The sequence below is a fragment of the Mytilus galloprovincialis genome, chromosome 7, assembly GCF_965363235.1.
Source record: "Mytilus galloprovincialis chromosome 7, xbMytGall1.hap1.1, whole genome shotgun sequence".
NCBI classification, from domain to species: Eukaryota; Metazoa; Mollusca; class Bivalvia; order Mytilida; family Mytilidae; genus Mytilus; species Mytilus galloprovincialis.
Genome location: NC_134844.1, coordinates 27,046,124 through 27,064,597, shown reverse-complemented (window position 1 = coordinate 27,064,597; position 18,474 = coordinate 27,046,124). Strand labels below are relative to the sequence as shown.

Sequence of the window (18,474 nt, the reverse complement as noted above, 5' to 3'; positions counted from 1 at the left end):
GTTCACCAAAAATAATTCCACGTTACGATAACGTTTGGCTTCTGAAATAACGACACAAATATTGACATGAGGCTGAGAGTCAAAACAATCACAATTCGTAAATAAACCAAGTATTTCCCCTAAGAAAAGTATGTTAATTATGTGGAAAAGGACGTTCTATATCTTACAGTCATTAGATTTGGCACACAGGCACTTGTTTCTATCCATTGGAAGACCCACTATCTACGTATATTTACGAGAAATATACGTTGATTATGGGTCTTCCAATGGATCGAAACAAGTGCCTGTGATTTGGCATGTGCTTTACTTTACTAGTATTATATGTGGCATGCTCTTGTGTCATGAAATCCTCCTTGAATTTAGGAACACCACAATAAATGAATTATTAAATTATAATGTGAAAAAGGATATACTTTTTATTTCATATGTCATTATGAGGCAGTTTTTATATCTGTGAAAGGCGACGAACTGCCCAAACCAGAATACTTTACAACAACCCTGTCATGGTTTGGGCAGTTCATCACCTTTCACATGGGGTCATCATAGATTCCTTTCAGCTGTTGTTTCAAACAAGTTTGACAAGTTGGTCTGGGCCATGTAAGTTGGCTGGCTAAGGAGTGCGATATATATGATGGTAGGAAAGCTCATTTTTTTGTCATTTCCCGGGTCCCGAAAGACCTCATATCCCGTTTTCACGACACAATAATTTGACTTTCACGTGTCACGCTTACAAAAAATCGGCAATCCCGCATCACGCTTAGACCCCAATGAGACCCACGTTAATGTGCTGCCTTGTAACACACAGGTCTCAGGTTTGAGTCCCAGTGGAGACCGTCAATTTTGTGATTTTACTTTTTAAATACCCTTTTAACTCATTCTTATGAATATTTTGAGGTGTTCAGTTTAAAGAATTTCAAAATACAGGTCAATACCTCTCATGGGGAAAATCCCCTGAAAATCAGGATAACTGTCATATTATGCAACTGTTTCATTTATAGGAGGAATTTTATCTTTTTTATGCATTTAACTTGTTTCAAACTGCTGATGTCATGATCATGATGCAAATCTTAATGATTTATTAATTTGGCTCCACAACTGTCATGACCTTTTTCTGTGACCTTCAGTCACCTTCTATTCTTGTACTTTAAACAATATATATAAATTGTGTCCTAGCCTTTTTTCTACCTTTTCACCAATCTTTATAATTACAGAAAATGAAGTTGTTTGTTATTGTGTTAAAATAGTTTACTCCACATCATTTCAATATGTTCAAGGGGTTTGCTCAGAAACTGTATGTCTTTGCTCAAGTTCATTCTTTTTAAAATATATAAGGAATCGTGCCCGCATTTGAGCATGTCCCTTTAAACTAGTCATGCTTTTAAAAGAAATTCAGGTTTATTGTCAAATACACTGAATTGGTCATTAATGTGACGATTTTTTTTGTAATTTTTGAACAAGCACCATTTAAGTCATATAGTCATGATTGTATATACTACTATATAGAAGTATGTCTGAGTCGGTGACAACTCTACAACAGATTTATCCATCGGATCGCCATCAATGATGGTGATACATGGCTGTGTACATAATGTATATACAACTTGAAGAACATAAATTTGCGAAATTCGCAAATTTACAGATCTAACATTGTTGAGTTGTATACTACTATATATATATATATATATATATATAAATATATGTGATCTGTTTTCTCTGTTAACATGGTTAATACCAGTCAGAAACTTTTTAAAAGATGACATTTTTTGCTTCCAAATTTTTTCAGTATGTTAGCAGAAACACAGATATTATTAATTATTAAAGTAGTTTTCTGATTGATGATTGATTGTATTTATATCAGTATCTTCAAAATAGCTGATTTCAAGGATTACATTAAGAATATTTATTTTTCATTTTTCAGGGCTGCTGAAAGTATTGTTTTGAGATGTCATTCAAAAGAGAAGGTGATGATAAAAGCTTGCTTGGAATATTACGGGTAAACTTAAAAAACTTTGATTTATCAAGCTTCAGATTGAATCACAAAATCAATAAGCATATACATCATGTATTTATATTGGCTGTTTTCTGCTTATTAGTTGGGTTGGCCTTTTTGACACATTCCACATGTATCTTCTCAATTTTATATTTGATTTGTTTTGAATATTGACTTCTTCAAGTTGATAAGTTTTCAGAAGTGGCTAACATCAATTAGACCCATGTTCAAATATAAAAAGTCCATGCATTTTAGTTAAATTTGAACCTTTCATTATTATATCCTTCAGTTTGTCCACTGGAGAAAACTATGAAGATTAACTTTCTTTGCAACCATGTATAATGATGTATAACCACTTATTAAAGATATAAAACTTAGTTGCCAAGGAAATTTGCCATATAAGATCCTTACTTTTAGATCTATAGCTCAGTTCCATGGGAAAAAAATAAAAAGTAAAATCACAAAAATACCGAATCTGAGGAAAATTCAAAACGCAAAGTCCCTAATCAAATGGCAAAATCAAATGATAAAACACATCAAACTAATTGACAACAAGAATCATATTCCTGACTTGGTACAGGTACTCATCAAGACTTGTTTTTGCCAGAGATCTACCTGTACAGGTTTATATTTCTATGATATGACAGTCTTTTTGGTAAAGGAAAAGTTCAACATATTAAGTTGTGCAGTGCTAAACTAGCATCTGTCTCTGTTTATATCAAATACTAGTAGACATTCAAATTTCAGAAAACAAAATACCGTTGTACAATGGAAAGCCAGACTAAAAGCAGAACAGAGAAAATTCATTCAATCATACAGAACAAATTTATCATTCTAACAAAATGCAAATCAAGATGAATTTGTTACCACATTTCTATATTGCTCTGTAGTAAGCATCTTCGCTAGCCAAGGGTTACGATCCACTCCCGCTCTCTTCACCCTTGGCGGATTGAGATAAAATTTCGGAGACACAAGGTAAGGATTTTTATTGGTTGCAGTAGAAACTCGCTGCATCCAATCAAAAAGCGCCTATACCATAATCACGTGTAGATGAAGAAAGTGTTTGTAAACAATTGCCACGTGTTTATTGTGCAACAAATCTTTACATCACTAAACATACGTCTATATTCAGTGATATCTTGAATGTTTTTAATCAACTAATAGAAGTCCCTGTGTATGTTTCATGCACAAATGCATGAATGTTGACGCATATTTTCGTTTCCGGCTTTACCAAGTGTGTAGAATCTAGACGCTACCATGTTTTTACCTCCGAATTGAAGAGTTCAAGTGCTACCATTGGGCAAGAATAGTGTATTAGGAATGGGCGTGACTTTTATTTTCCGATAGATGGCGCAACATTGATATCACAAATGTTAGCTCAATCTGCCAAGGGTGAAGAGAGCGGGAGTGGATCGTAACCCTTGGCTAGCGAAGATGTGTAGTAAGGGGCATGCTGATTGTCTCTATTCATTTCAAGATAATTTCTTCTTTACTAAAGCTATCAGACTGTCTAAATTAATTTCTTGTACAAAAACCTAATGATTGCTCCATGGTAATGACATAATGTCTACATAACTTTTATTTGTTTATTAATAGCAAAGAAGAATTAAAGACTTGTTAGCTGTTAATATTCCTGAAGATGAAGCATTGTTAACCAGCAATGGCAGGCAAGTTTCAAACTACTTTCTGTCTTTATGACATTATTTTTTTAATTAGACCTTCATTTTTGTACCAGCGTATTATAATTCATGTTTCATGATGTCACTTTCATCTTCAAATTATCAGTTATCAAATGAAATACTTATACAAAAGCAAAGGCTGCCTCCCTTATGCAAAGTTAACTAAATATGGTATTGTCTATTGAACTAGTTTCCCCTTTGTTTCTGGATTGATGTATTTTTAATTATTTGCCTTTAGGTCCTGAATGTACCTGATAAATGATATTACAGACATAGAAATGTGTTATGCACCCATAATTTAGCATCAAACATTGTTTTCTTACCATCAATTCTGTGTTTTGAAGTATATAATGAAATTTAACCAAGAAGAGTGCTTCCAACAATAGTATTTACTACTGTAATCACTACCCATTCAACACTATGGTTATAAGTTCGAACCCCTCTCCACTCCAATCATAATTTTCTAGGATTGTAAGCTTTCCTATCCAAGGTCAGTGTTTTTCTCCAGGCAATCCTGCTTTCTCCACATGTCAATAAAAACTGGCTACAATGAAATAGCCCAAAAGCGGTGCTTAAAAGTGGCATTTAAGTACAGAAAAACAAATATACCAGTAGCACTCCAAATGTATAAATTATTATTTTGTATTTGTATTCTTTTTAAATAAATTTACAGTTTATTTTTGCTTGAAATCATCGTGACCTATTTATTTTGCAGATTGTCCTGTACTGTATGTTATCACAGACCAATATTTGATACGCTGGAAATGTTGCTAATTCATAGACAAGGCAAAAAGCATTTAGCAGGTATTTATTGACTACTTGTATTTAAAAAATACCATTTTGACAATAAGGAGATATGGTATGATTACAAATGAAGCAACTAACAAAAGGCTGTGAATTTAGGCCGTTTTATGGTCTTTAGAAAGAACAGAAGATATTCCATTGATAAAGCCATTTAAGACCATGAAATGACAAAATGTGAAACAATATTTAAAAAAATCCAACAGCCATGCATATTTTCCTACATTTCCTAACTTTAAAAGCAAGTTTTTTAAATAAAATTTACTTGTGGTTATCTGTATCGAATTCATTTCTGTATATAGAAATAGATGCATTCCAGTGTGGATTGATGTAGAGAAAATCTGATAATATATATATTAAAGAAAATGTTTGATCCAAAGGGAAGCAACTCTGACTGAACTCTTGCAGATTAAGTGCATTTTGCCCACTTGAATCTATTGTTGAAAGCATATTTTGATCTCTTGATTGTTTTTCTGGATTGATTATATTGTTTGGTTGCTGTTTTCATGACATCTCTTATTATCATATTGAAATCTGAAAATTTTAAATAGCGTGGCTTATAAGTGGGTCTCATTGGGGTCTAAGCAAGACTCAGGATTTCTGATTTTTTTGTAAGCTAGGTGAAAGTCAGATTATTGTGCCGTGAAAAGGGAAATGAAGTCTAGGGGGACAAGGGAAATTACAAAAAATGAGAATTGCTTACATACATAGTGTTAGCGGGATACGAGAATCTGACAAAACAGTAAGCATGATCCAAGATCAGAACCTCCCAATGAGACCTCCTTTTTAAAAGGAAATTTTCATTGTAACACAGTGCAGCTTTAAAAATATTTTGAAACAGTTTAAAGTTTCTATTTTAAACTAGAAACATATATATTTTTGTATCAAATGCACATTATCAATTCAGATTTGCAAATTATTTAATTAAGATATATTTAAAGAGTATTTTATTTACTGTTGATAAATATGGAACAGTATACATGTACATGTATCTATATTTCAGGTATTGAATATAAGAAACAGGAGAAAAAAGAGCTTCAGCAGCTGATTCTTAAAAGAAAACATGAGCAATACCTGAAGGATGGAACCACACATATTAAACAGGTATTGTAAATGTGAAGTTTAAACAATGGCTATAAAGGTTTTTTTCTTTAAAGAAAATAATTGTTACTTGACCATATTACTTGGGAATTCATAGTCTATATATTTTTATAGTTGCTGTTTGGTGTGAGCCAAGACTTTGTGTTGAAGGCTGTAGAGTACCTTGACCTATTATGGTTTATTTTTATGAATTGTTACTTGGGCCTGAATTAATAAATTGTTTGTATCCTCAATCCCGATCCTGCCAAGCAAGGTGTGGGTAGGTAGGTAGGAAAATAAATTTATTTTTCCAAAAAGCTTGAACAAAATTAGACATTCGGGCTAGCCTGAAAATCGGAAATGAATAAAATAATATTCGACTTAGTTTTGACAATAGAATTTATGAGTAGCACTGTCTTTGCAGGGTCGGTCGGGATTGGGGAAACAAACAATGTTTTATTTTAAGCCTTGGATGGAGAGTTGTCTCATTGTCACTCATACTTAAACAATAAAATAAATATCCCATGCCAGATTCAAATTATGTTGGTTCTCTGGTACCAAGAGGATAGTCTTAAAAAGAACAATTTAATATACATGATACCAATAATAAAAAAAAGAATGGCAGGAATTATCCTATAACAGATTAATTTCTGACACTCTCTGATTAACACAAAAAAAAACAGTTTTTACATAATTGGAATTGATGGGAATCTTAAATGTGTAAATCATTAGTTAAAAACTCTGGCTAGTCAAGTGATTTGGACTCTTTAAGGCCTGTAGTAATATTTTGTAATATGCATTTACAAGTTTCATGTCTTTTCTAGGCAGCAGAGCCAGAGGTTTCAAACAGTAAGAAGCTTTGTCTAGGACCTTCATATGACCCTAGATGTCAAAGAACTAAAAATAAGCAACCAAAGATCAAACTAGACTTGAATAATAGACAGATTTCAGTTCCTGAAACAACAAACATTAATCAGTTGCCTGGCAACAGATATAGTTTACCTAGCAACAGTCAGGATAAAAACAGCAGTTATACTAAGAAATCTGATGACACTACAGAATCTATTGACAAAAATAAACTTTGCAGTGATATTGATCCATCAAATGCTAACAAAGATTTAAATGCATCTCAGGGTAGCTCTCAGGATGAACTTAAACAAAAACAGACTGGCACAGCTTTTGATATGATACTGGAAAAACAATTAGAAGGACCTATTTTACATTCACATCAACTGAAGAATCTATTTGTACAGCCTTTTAATGAACCAATACATATAACTCCTTATCAAAGCAAAAAGATACGAGTGAAACCCAAAGGAGATATACATTTAAAACACCAGATGTCATCCAGACATACTGTTTCTTCCAGTCTCCTTGAAAGGATTACAGTAGATGAACCATCTCACTCACAAACTAAAATAACAAAGTCATCTATAACTAAAGAATGCCAGGTCAAGCTGTCAGCAAAACCTAGTGTTATTATGAAAGATCCATCTGATAAACCAAAGAAAAAACACCAAAAACAGCATCCTAAAAATACAGTCACGCAAAATACTCCAGAATCAAATAGTGAAATTCAGGCACAGACAGAAAAAGCTGAAAAATACCTGCATTTAAGAGGGTAAGGTTTTTATTTTAATTTTTAGCCAGTGAAATAAATTATTGGTGCAGGGTCGCATTCTGAAAATGCTGTGATCCCATTTTAAGACTAGTAATTTGTAAAAAAAAAAATGTAATATTAAATAATGTCAAATGTAAAGACAAAAAAAGTTGTTGCTTGATATTTACTCCTTGACAATTTTTAAGGTGGTATATAATACTACACAGGGAGATAACTCTGTAAAAATCATCTGAAAGTTTTTATGACATTCTATTGTTAAGGAAATATTAAGCTTTTCAATGATCAATATTAGTGTTTATCATATACTTAGACTAAATAACATTTGATTTTTACTGTATGATAATAGCATTAAATTAACGTAAATTCCATATTGGTGCTTTGCGGGCTGATATGAAAAGTTTATCACATGCTTCGATTGTTATCACATGCCTTTCTGTAACGTTATCGCATGGCATTCCGGTGATACTCGTCAAATTCCGGAAAATACACCTCAATGCTACATTTTCAGTGAAAAACATTAATTTACAAAGTAGTGTACAAAACAATTATTTGGATAAATTGGAAAGTATCTTGTGTAAAACAATAATAAAAAAAAAAAAAAAACACAAAAAAAAAAAACCAAACAAATTATTAAATAAATTCATTTTTTTAAAAGTTTCAAACATTATTTAGAAAGTTACTTTAAAAAAAGTTGACTTTTCCAAACAGTGTTCATTATGTATATTGTTGAACTATTTTTTTTTGTCGATTTGTCCATATTAGAATATTTTTCTTCTGTGTTGAGGCATATGATAGAAAGATTTCATATCGAATGACCTAAATTTAGGGTTCGAAGTCCATGAACTTTTCACTCTTAAAACTTCTATTTTGTAACAACGTAAAAGGATCAATTTATGAATTTGTTATTTTTCTCTATCATGTCCATTGTTGAAGCATATGATAAAAAGATTATAACATGTCATTTTTCATATCGCATGTATTATCAGCCCTCAGTCAATGTCAGCTCTCGAGCCATGCGACTCTTGGGCTGATATTGAGCCTAGGGCTGATAATACATGAGATATGAAAAATGCCAAGTAATAATCTGATAATATCATATACTTATAGAAAGTAATGGTATAATTGTATCCCTTGATAAAACTAATTAGTTCATATATTAATTCATTAAATTTGAAGAATTGTCTTAGCCCTGTGATATGACTTACGTTATCAACTGCTTTTTGAAATATTTCTATGCGTTTCTTTAACGTTATCTGTGTCATTTTGACATCATTCTGCAAGTCCCAGACAAATACACCTCACTGGTAAACTAAAAGTGAAAATATAACTTAGAAGGATAAAAAAACAAATATTAGGAACAGGAAATTTTTTATTTAAAAAATGCTACAACAAAAAATTTGATGAAGTTCTTGTATGTATGTCTTCTGCTGAAGTAAATGATAAAAAGAACATAAAATGTAATTTTCCCCCTTATCAGCCCTTGGTCAAAATCACCACTCGAGCATGGTGGCTCTCATGACATGATATAGACCTAGAGTCTAATAAAGTAAAGGGATCTAGTATAAGTAAATGTCTCTTGTACCATGAGATCTAGTTCATTTTATACCCATCATGTATTTCTTTGTTTTTATCAGTATTATTTGTTTGGTTTCTGCATCTCACACAAAAGCACGCAAGACATGCTAGTTACCATCATGACCATTACCAGCATAAAAATGTTAAAGGTATCATTGAATTTTTCCTTACATGTCATAATTATTAAAGTATGTTTTTATTGTAACAGGGCTGGTTGGAAGAAAGATTTATTTGGAAAGTGGGTTAAAGATGAAGATGCAGAATTTGATTCAGATGAAGAAGCACCAGATTTACCATAACCTTGATGCAGAAAGATTAAATGTTAAACAAAAATAATGAAATAAAACCATATGTCTTTTTATTATAATTTATTCAGATACACTCCATGGTAGCCTTTAAAAACAAACTCTTTATAAGTTGAAGATGTAGTTTTATTGCTAATGAGACAAGAGACAAAAGACCAAACCACACAGAAAGTAAAAAGAACTACAGGTCACTGTACAGCCTTCAACAATGAGCATGTATGAAACTAGAGGCTCTAAAGAGCCTGTGTCACTCACCTTGGTCTATGTGAATATTAAACAAAGGACGAAGATGGATTCATGACAAAATTGTGTTTTGGTGATGGTGATGTGTTTGTACATCTTACTTTACTGAACATTCTTGCTGCTTACAATTATCTCTATCTATAATGAACTTGGCCCAGTAGTTTCAGAGGAGAAGATTTTTGTAAAAGATAACTAAGATTTACGAAAAATGGTTAAAAATTGACTATAAAGGGCAATAACTCCTAAAGGGGTCAACTGACCATTTTGGTCATGTTGACTTATTTGTAGATCTTACTTTGCAGACATTGTTTGCTTTTTACAGTTTATCTCTATCTATAATAATATTCAAGATAACCAAAAACAGCAAAATTTCCTTAAAATTACCAATTCAGGGGCAGCAACCCAACAACGGGTTGTCCGATTCATCTGAAAATTTCAGGGCAGATAGATCTTGACCTGATAAACAATTTTACTTCATGTCAGATTTACTTTAAATGCTTTGGTTTTTGAGTTATAAGCCAAAAACTGCATTTTACCCCTATGTTCTATTTTTAGCCATGGCGTCCATCTTGGTTGGTTGGCCGGGTCACCGGACACATTTTTTAAACTAGATACCCCAATGATGATTGTGGCTAAGTTTGGTAAAATTTGGCCCAGTAGTTTCAGAGGAGAAGATTTTTGTAAAAGTTAACGACGACAGACGCAGGACGACGACGGACGCCAAGTGATGAGAAAAGCTCACTTGGCCCTTTGGGCCAGGTGAGCTAAAAAATGAAGATTTGGGAAATACACCAATAAAACAGCAAACAAACAACACAAATAACAAAAAATCATCTTGAGGTCAACATTTGTGTCTATACATGTTCATTCAAGCTGTATATTGCTGTTGGATATTTTTTAAACAATTTATCTTATAATCAGTGGCCCACATCTTCCAATTATTGATCCAAGAAGGATTATATGAATTTTGCTCATACATGAAAAAGTTTAAATAGTGTCACTTTTGTGAGAAGGTCAAGCGATGAATCAGGAACACTAAACACAATGTTAAATGCTTACTTGCATTGAACTCCACCAAGTGTAAACTTTCAGTTATACAGTTAAGCACAATGTACCAGAGCAAAAACTTTATAGTACTATTTCTAATTAGAAACTTTCTGTTTATAAATGACAATCACATAAGAACCATGTCAGTTTAGGCTGAAAAAATGTCCAGGAAACATTTTTGTCCAGAATTTCATTCTATCTATATGAAGTGACCTTGACCTTTGATTTACTGACCAAACTTGTTCTTCCCAAGGGTATTTTGAACCTTATATTGGTGGATGTTAGACAAATGATACAAAACAAAATATCTAGAACTAAAGTTTTGACATGATTTGAATATATAAGTCGCTGCTTTGACTTTGATTTGCTCTTTTTTCTGGCATTGTTGAACCAAGTTTGGTAAAGATCTGGTATAGAAAACTGAAATATTGATGCTTATGTTCTAGAACGTTTAATGTACATTGTACTTTGATGCCAAGGCCCATTTTGAACATTATTTGAGTTGAGATCCAGCTTATAAGTTTAAGACCACAAAATGTGAGAACCGCAGTTAAAGCACTGTTCTACAGACAATAGGAGAGGAGTGTTTTATAGCTTCCAAGTATGATTGTTGTGGGTTGGTGTTTTATAGCTTACAAGTATGATTGTTGCGGGTTGGTGTTTTATAGCTTCCAAGTTTGATTGTTGTGGGTTGGTGTATTATAGCTTACAAGTATGATAGTTGTGGGTTGGTGTTTTATAGCTTCCAAGTATGATTGTTGTGGGTTGTTGTTTTATAGCTTCCAAGTATGATTGTTGTGGGTTGTTGTTTTATAGCTTCCAAGTATGATTGTTGTGGGTTGTTGTTTTGTAGCTTCCAAGTATGATTGTTGTGGGTTGTTGTTTTGTAGCTTCCAAGTATGATTGTTGTGGGTTGGTGTATTATAGCTTCCAAGTATGATTGTTGTGGGTTGGTGTTTTATAGCTTACAAGTATGATTGTTGTGGGTTGGTGTTTTATAGCTTACAAGTATGATTGTTGTGGGTTGGTGTATTATGCCATTCAGCAACTTTTACCATATCATTGGCACTTAGTTTAATTTTATTGGTTTTATATGAAATATACAGATTTGATCCATAACTTATTCACATAGTGGGGCATTGGTAGTCATAATACTGTACCACTAGCTTGTCAACAGGTTCTGAGTTTGAAACCACATGTGGCAGGTTGGCTCGAATTCAATATTATGATTGTTTATTTTTCTACTGAAGGTCAGTGTTTCTCTCGGATTCCTCCACCAATAAAGTATGACCGCTAAGAAATAGCACAATAGTCCTGAGAGTGGTGATAAAACCAATCAATAAATATACATATATTATAGAATCAAATAAACTAAATGTTGATCAATACAGACAGAGCTGTGAACCTGATCAGAAACACTTGTTCAACTAACAATGAGTCAATAAAAGTATAATTGACCTACTTCTTATAATGATGGAAAACCTGACCTAATTACAAAGGCTTTGTTGATCACTGAACTATGAAAATGAGGTCTAGGTCAGACAGAAATGTAAACATAACACCAATTTTATACACCAAATAGGAAATTTGCATATACCTTAAATCTAAGACCTTTCACTTGAAGTATTTAAGTGAACCTAAACCAATAAAAAATCAAGCACTGATCAACAAAATATTGAAATTAGGTCAAGGTCAGGTTAACCCCATCTGATGGACATGTATTCTGTTTCTATACAGCTTTTATGAATTCAATGAAACATGAAAAACAGGTCAAATACAACTGACATTTGCCTGACATAATTATAAACTTTAGTATTCAAAGATAGATTTTTCAGCTCTTCTACCCCCTGGAAAATCTAGCTTTATACAAATTGATTGCACATCTTGTTTCCAGTTGGTAATCATTTGTCTTGCATTCTGCAATATTTGTTGCTGGTGAGACAAAAATGAAAATACAATTACGACAAAAATGAAAATACAATTACCATTATATTGCCTTTCTTCGGATAGTAAAGTAAAAGTTGAAACATCTTTAGATATGCAAATCAATAATATGGTTGATTGCTTTTTGTGTAATATCAAATGCAATTGCAAGTATTTCATGCATATTCTGAGGAGAAATATATTGACATTTCTATTTTTTTAACTTCCAGGTTTTGTGAGTAAAAAATCACTACAGCTGTTATAGATTTTATTACTTAAGTAACAGTTATTTTCAAAAACAGAAACAAAAGTAAATCATAAAATAAAAAGTTTTGAATAAAAACAACAAAATCTTAACAAAATAATATAAAACAAAAACAAAACACTAGTTAATTATACTGCTGTTAAAATAAAAAAATAATTAAATAATTATTGCTTTCAAAATAAGTAAAACCAAAATAACAATTGAAAATTAAACGATAAAAAATTATAAATATAGCACTTGAAAATCTCATTATAAAAAACAAAGATATACTTTCATAAATAAACCTACCTAACTAAACATGTGTTCGCTAACATAAAAAAAAACATTTTTTACTCTAAAATGCATTGCCAAGTTAAATAACTAAATCATAACATGCATGCAATATTTTTATTGCATGTTTCAAATAAAACAACTTTTACCAAATTTCATAGGCTTTATAACATTAAATAAGTGTTAACAAAGAGAAAATATATAATTATTGCTAAATATCATTCACATATATTTTCCATTATCTAGGAATGTGAAAAGTTCTAAACAGAAAATCATATTTAGTGCATAAATCTTGGTCTCATTTTCTCTGGACTTGGTGATTCAAATGTTGGTTTCTTTGGCAGTAATACAACATGTACATTTGGAGGAACCCACATTTGTATTCCATCAGTATCTGTTGTTGATGTCACCTGTCTAGGATTTGTCTGCTTTCTCACTCTTGTCTCTGGCTGAGGTGGACCATCCAAATAGTCTAAAATGTCCATTTTCTGTGAAAAGCAAATTATGTATAAAATTTACTTGTATTAGAAAGCAAGGTATGCCTTTGCACATAAAGATACAGATACTCGTCATAGAATAAACATAAATGTCTTTTCTACATTTGCCTATTATCAACATTTTTGAGAGGACCTATTTTAAACATCAATAATTGCCTATACAATGCTCATAATATAATGCATGACAAATCAATTACTACTTAATAATATGTTGATAGTTTTTGAAAAAACAAGAATGTGTCCAAAGTACACGGATGCCCCACTTGCACTATTATTTTACATGTTCAATAGACCGTGAAATTGGGTAAAAAATCTAATTTGGCATTAAATTAGAAAGATCACACCATAGGGAACATGTGTACTAAGTTTCAAGTTGATTGGACTACAACTTCATCAAAAACTACCTTGACCAAAAACTTTAACCTGAAACTCACACTTTAATTTTCTATGTTCAGTGGTCCGTGAAATTGGGATCAAAAATTTAATTTGGCTGTAAAATTAAAAAGATCATATCATAAGGAACATGTGTACTAAGTTTCAAGTTGATTGGACTTCAGCTTCATCAAAAACTACCTTGACCAAAAACTTTAACCTGAAACTCACACTTTAATTTTCTATGTTCAGTGGTCCGTGAAATTGGGGTCAAAAATTTAATTTGGCTGTAAAATTAAAAAGATCATATCATAAGGAACATGTGTACTAAGTTTCAAGTTGATTGGACTTCAGTTTCATCAAAAACTACCTTGACCAAAAACTTTAACCTGAAACTCACACTTTAATTTTCTATGTTCAGTGGACCGTGAAATTGGGGTAAAAAATTTAACTTGGCTGTAAAATAAGAAAGATCATATCATAAGGAACATGTGTACTAAGTTTCAAGTTGATTGGACTTCAGCTTCATCAAAAACTACCTTGACCAAAAACTTTAACCTGAAACTCGTATTATCATTTTCTATGTTCAGTGGACCGTGAAATTGGAGTCAAAAGTTTAATTTGGTTGTAAAATTAGAAAGATCATATCATAAGGAACATGTGTACTAAGTTGTAAGTTGATTGGACTTCAGCTTCATCAAAAACTACCTTGACCAAAAACTTTAACCTGAAGCGGGACAGACAGACGAACGAACAGACGAACGAACGGACGGACGGACAGACGGACGGACGGACAAACGGACGCACAGACCAGAAAACATAATGCCCCCTACTATCGTAGGTGGGGCATAAAAACATGTCTGACGATCACACATGCAGGTTTAAGAAAATATAAATTGATAAATTAATTAGTTATAAAAGCGGCCAATTGTCTGTACACATGCCTAGGTGACTTGTGGTTGCTTACACTATTATTTTTAAATTTTTGTTGATCTATGATAAATAATTGTCTCAATGGGGATCCCAACACATTTTTTTTTATTTCCTTTATAACTAGTGTATTTTTCGGATATTTCTCAAGCTTTTATTTTAAAAGAGATTTTACTTCACAAATGTTTTAAAATATGCCTAGGTGACCTAGTGGTTGTTTACATCATCAATCTGGATTTTTTTAAAGACTTAAGTTAAATTTACCTCACAAACATTTTCTTTGTAATCAGTAACATTGCCATCACCATGGTTATTTGTATGAAACTGTGGCATATAGGTAGTATTCCTTGTAGTCTGTATAATGAAAGAAATCATTTATTTATTGGATATGCATTTCTAAACATTTGATTTCTTTGCTTTTGCTTTTGAAAGTCTTTAGGTGGTACCTAACACTACAGGGAGATAACTCTGTAAAATCAGCTGAACGTTTTAATCACGTTCTATTGTCAAGGAATTCTCAATGATCAAATTAGTGTTTGTCAAACTGAAATTTTTCTGAGTAAGTGTGTGGTTCAATGTTTTTGAAATTTAGAAATTTTTGTCAAAGGGTCAAAGTAAATATTTTGTCCAAATTTTATGAAAATTAAGGGCATCCGATACAGTTTCAAGGGAGTTAACTCTTGGTGCGACGTCCAGCGTTTAAGTTCCCGCAAAACGTCACTTTTTACGGGACGTAATGCGTGTAATTTTCCGTAATTAGAAACGTAATGTGGATTTTTCGATGCTCCAATTTCTGTTTCTCCCGCATCTAACTTCTACACCATTAATATTAGTGCATTTGATTCTGACAGGATAACAGTCTAATAAAACCATAAGAAATAAAATACATTACTGTTTCTGTGAGATTTTAAACAAAAATCGTATAGTTACAATCTCAAGATGACTGACCCTTTTGGTGTAACTAATATAATGCATGTCAATTATCATTTTTGATCTGAGTAAGGCGCTACCTTAAATGCCAGCTTAATACCAATACTATGTCCTATAAATTGATTAATTGTTGGTTGCTAACGTCCAGTGGCAAATATTTCATGCAAAAATTTTGACGGGAAGTATTATGGTATACAAATGTCAGGCTTCCGTCTGTCTCTCGTAAACACGGTACAGCATATTATCCTAATGTCATGGTTGTTTTTTTCATGATGGTCAAACGATCTTTATTCTTTTTGGTGAACTTTTTGAGTAACCAAACCAGGGGTGTTTTTTCACAGTTCTCGCTGTATCTTTTAAAGGATAGTTGATATGCACTCATTTTCGAACGTGTCCATACGATATCAGTTTAATAGAAATTTGACAAGAATACACTTGAAAAATCTAATTAACCATAAGGACCGGAAGGACAGACAGAGGAAGAATGTACAATATTTTATGTACCCCGCAATGCGTCTCGCTGTGGTGAAAAAAAATATATAGTTATAATTTCCAATGAAATTGGCATAGGTTATATGTCCAGTCCTCTCGCTATTAATTCAATCGTTTTTGCCAAGTCAAAAATTGAAATAATTATGGTATAGTTTCTCTGTCTGGACAAAAGCATCCTTTAGCATATGAAGATTCTCCTTTATAAGTTTTTATTTTGTTTTCTGACAACGACAAGAAAGAAGATGTGGTATAATCGCCAATGAGATGTAACTCTCCACAAGAGACAAACATGACACAAAAGTTAACAACTATAGGTCACCATACAGTCTTCAACAATGAGAAAAGGCCATACCGCATATAGTCAGCTATAAAAACTGTGAATTTTAAAACTGTTTAGGAGCCTCCCAATTTTATTCAATTGTTATCATTGACCCGAATAAAAGTTTAATTTTATGAATTAATGTGAAATTCTAAAAAGTGATTAAAACGTGAATAGAGGAATTTAAAGGAGTTTTGTAATGAAACAGCAGCCCACCAAAACGAAACAAAAAAACCCAAACATGTAGAGGTCAACATATGGTATAAATTAATACATATGTTAATACACGAGTGTGTACAGTACATGTTTCTGTATGTCAAGTTCTAAATTGCCGAGTCTTTAATTTTAAAAGCCGTTAAAATTATCAACAGTCCGTAATCACTTTTCTTGCGATATTCCTCACTTAGACCACAAACAAAGAGATGTATTTATGATTTACATGATTTTTTTTCCGAAAACAATATTACCTATTTATAGGTAGCTCTTTACAACTTACAAGCATTATTTATACATCTGAAAAATGTCGCCGGTAATTTGCAGCGATAACGTCGAAAAGGTCTGCCAGCGACGTCGTGCACTTTAGCGCTAACATTGAGGTTACAAAGGGGGGGACGCAATTTTTAGGATAATTCACATTTATCATAGAATCCAGCACAGTGACATATATTTTTTATTTGAGATTTGGAGAAAGCATGACAAAATGCAGTTTATGCAGAAAAATGATAAAAATGACATTTTCAGAAACACTTTATTTCCATATTTTTTGGATTAAAAAAATACCTCTTTGAGCATCTGTTCCGTACAGAATCCGCAAGGTCAAGCAAGGCTTGAATAATTGTATAGTCATTCGTGTAGGGATTATTTTTTTAACTTATTGTCACTTATCACAGCTTCAAATTGAACCCGATCTCAATAATTTATGACGAAGAATATATGCTCCAAACATTTTATAACATTGCCTACCTTTTTTTACAAAATTGCACAAATCCCCAATTTTCAGCCTCAATTTTCACGAAAACGAGCACGGTGACCTATGTTTTATTTTGTTTTTTATTTTATAACTCGCCAAGGCCTAAAACATATTTCAAAACTATAAAAATGACATTATATCGAAAAACTGTATTGGATGCCCTTAAACGAGCCAAATTAATTTTAGTCAAGGTGTTTGGTACCACCTTAAATGGGTCCACATGCAAAAACAACAATATTTGATATTGATTTACTTACTTACATGTATGAACACTTTTTTAGTTAATTTTTGACATTTGCAAATTATTTTCAATACTTAATTGATCAATATCAGCAATAAATATACTCTAAGTAGAAGTGAAAAAAAATAAAAATAATTCAAGTTATAACCATTGGTAATATGAAATATCTATGTAAACATTTACAAAATTATCTGAAAATACCATTTGACTGTTAAAGGGTCAGCTGAGTGACCATAAAAAACAACAGAATAATTATCTATTCTACCGATACACACCTGATCAGCTAGCCTAGATGTCTGTTCTTCATGTCCATATCTACTGTTCTGGCTGCCTTGGTAACCTGATGATTGGGAGCTGTTTTGTGCAATGTCATCTGGCAATAAGCTTAAAATGTCTCTCTGAATTTCTCTAAGTGTATCACCATGGTAACTCATCTGTCTTCTCATTTTCTTTGCTTCATCTTGCTGAATGAGATAGATAAAACTTAAAAGCAAACAAAAAAGGTTACTGAATTTTCCTGTTATGTAATGCTATAAGCTAATCCTTTTCATATGAACAAGATTGCTATGCTGAGGCAGATGTACCCTGCCACTATGTAAATGAGGAATAGAATCATTCAAACAGTAGAGAGTTGAATGGTACCAGTTCAAAAGCTAATTGGTTGATTTAAATGATGGTATAACAATATGCTGGCAAAAACTCCTATCGTTACTTAAGAGAGCCTTCTGTTAATCTATCTGTCATTTGAATTAGTTTTACACCTCAAAAACAGTAACGTTTCACATGATATGCATCATGCAAATATTCAAGTACAAAGATAAAACATGATAAAATACCCTAATCCTCAAGATACACCAAAAATTTTAATAAATTTTTAATATCAGCCACTTTTTAAAGTAATGATACAAAATCTGAAAAAATTAA

General features: G+C 32.2%; 2 protein-coding genes across 5 annotated transcripts in view; one reads left to right on the top strand and one right to left on the bottom strand.

Annotated features, from left to right (window-relative positions):
- The first annotated feature begins 4 nt into the window (after positions 1-4).
- On the top strand, positions 5-9,107 carry LOC143082660 (uncharacterized). 2 transcript variants are annotated; one of them, XM_076258469.1, is made up of 7 exons: positions 5-128; positions 1,919-1,993; positions 3,587-3,657; positions 4,385-4,473; positions 5,474-5,574; positions 6,375-7,171; positions 8,955-9,107. In XM_076258469.1, exons 2-7 carry the CDS (start codon positions 1,943-1,945, stop codon positions 9,043-9,045), a joined length of 1,200 nt encoding a protein of 399 aa, XP_076114584.1. In that variant the 5' UTR covers positions 5-128; positions 1,919-1,942; the 3' UTR covers positions 9,046-9,107. The 2 variants fall into 2 exon arrangements, with proteins under 2 accessions (XP_076114584.1, XP_076114585.1); XM_076258470.1 differs by lacking the exon at positions 5-128 and adding an exon at positions 532-634.
- Positions 9,108-12,759: 3,652 nt separating this feature from the next.
- LOC143082658 (uncharacterized) overlaps positions 12,760-18,474 on the bottom strand; it is a 32,860-nt gene continuing 27,145 nt past the window's right edge. For all 3 annotated transcript variants that reach the window (XM_076258459.1, XM_076258461.1, XM_076258460.1), the window contains exons 14-16: positions 17,826-18,014; positions 14,863-14,952; positions 12,760-13,287 (exon numbers count right to left, since the gene is read on the bottom strand). In XM_076258459.1, the coding sequence (XP_076114574.1) occupies positions 13,078-13,287; positions 14,863-14,952; positions 17,826-18,014 (489 nt within the window). In that variant the 3' untranslated portion in view covers positions 12,760-13,077. The remainder of the gene's footprint in view (positions 13,288-14,862; positions 14,953-17,825; positions 18,015-18,474) is intronic.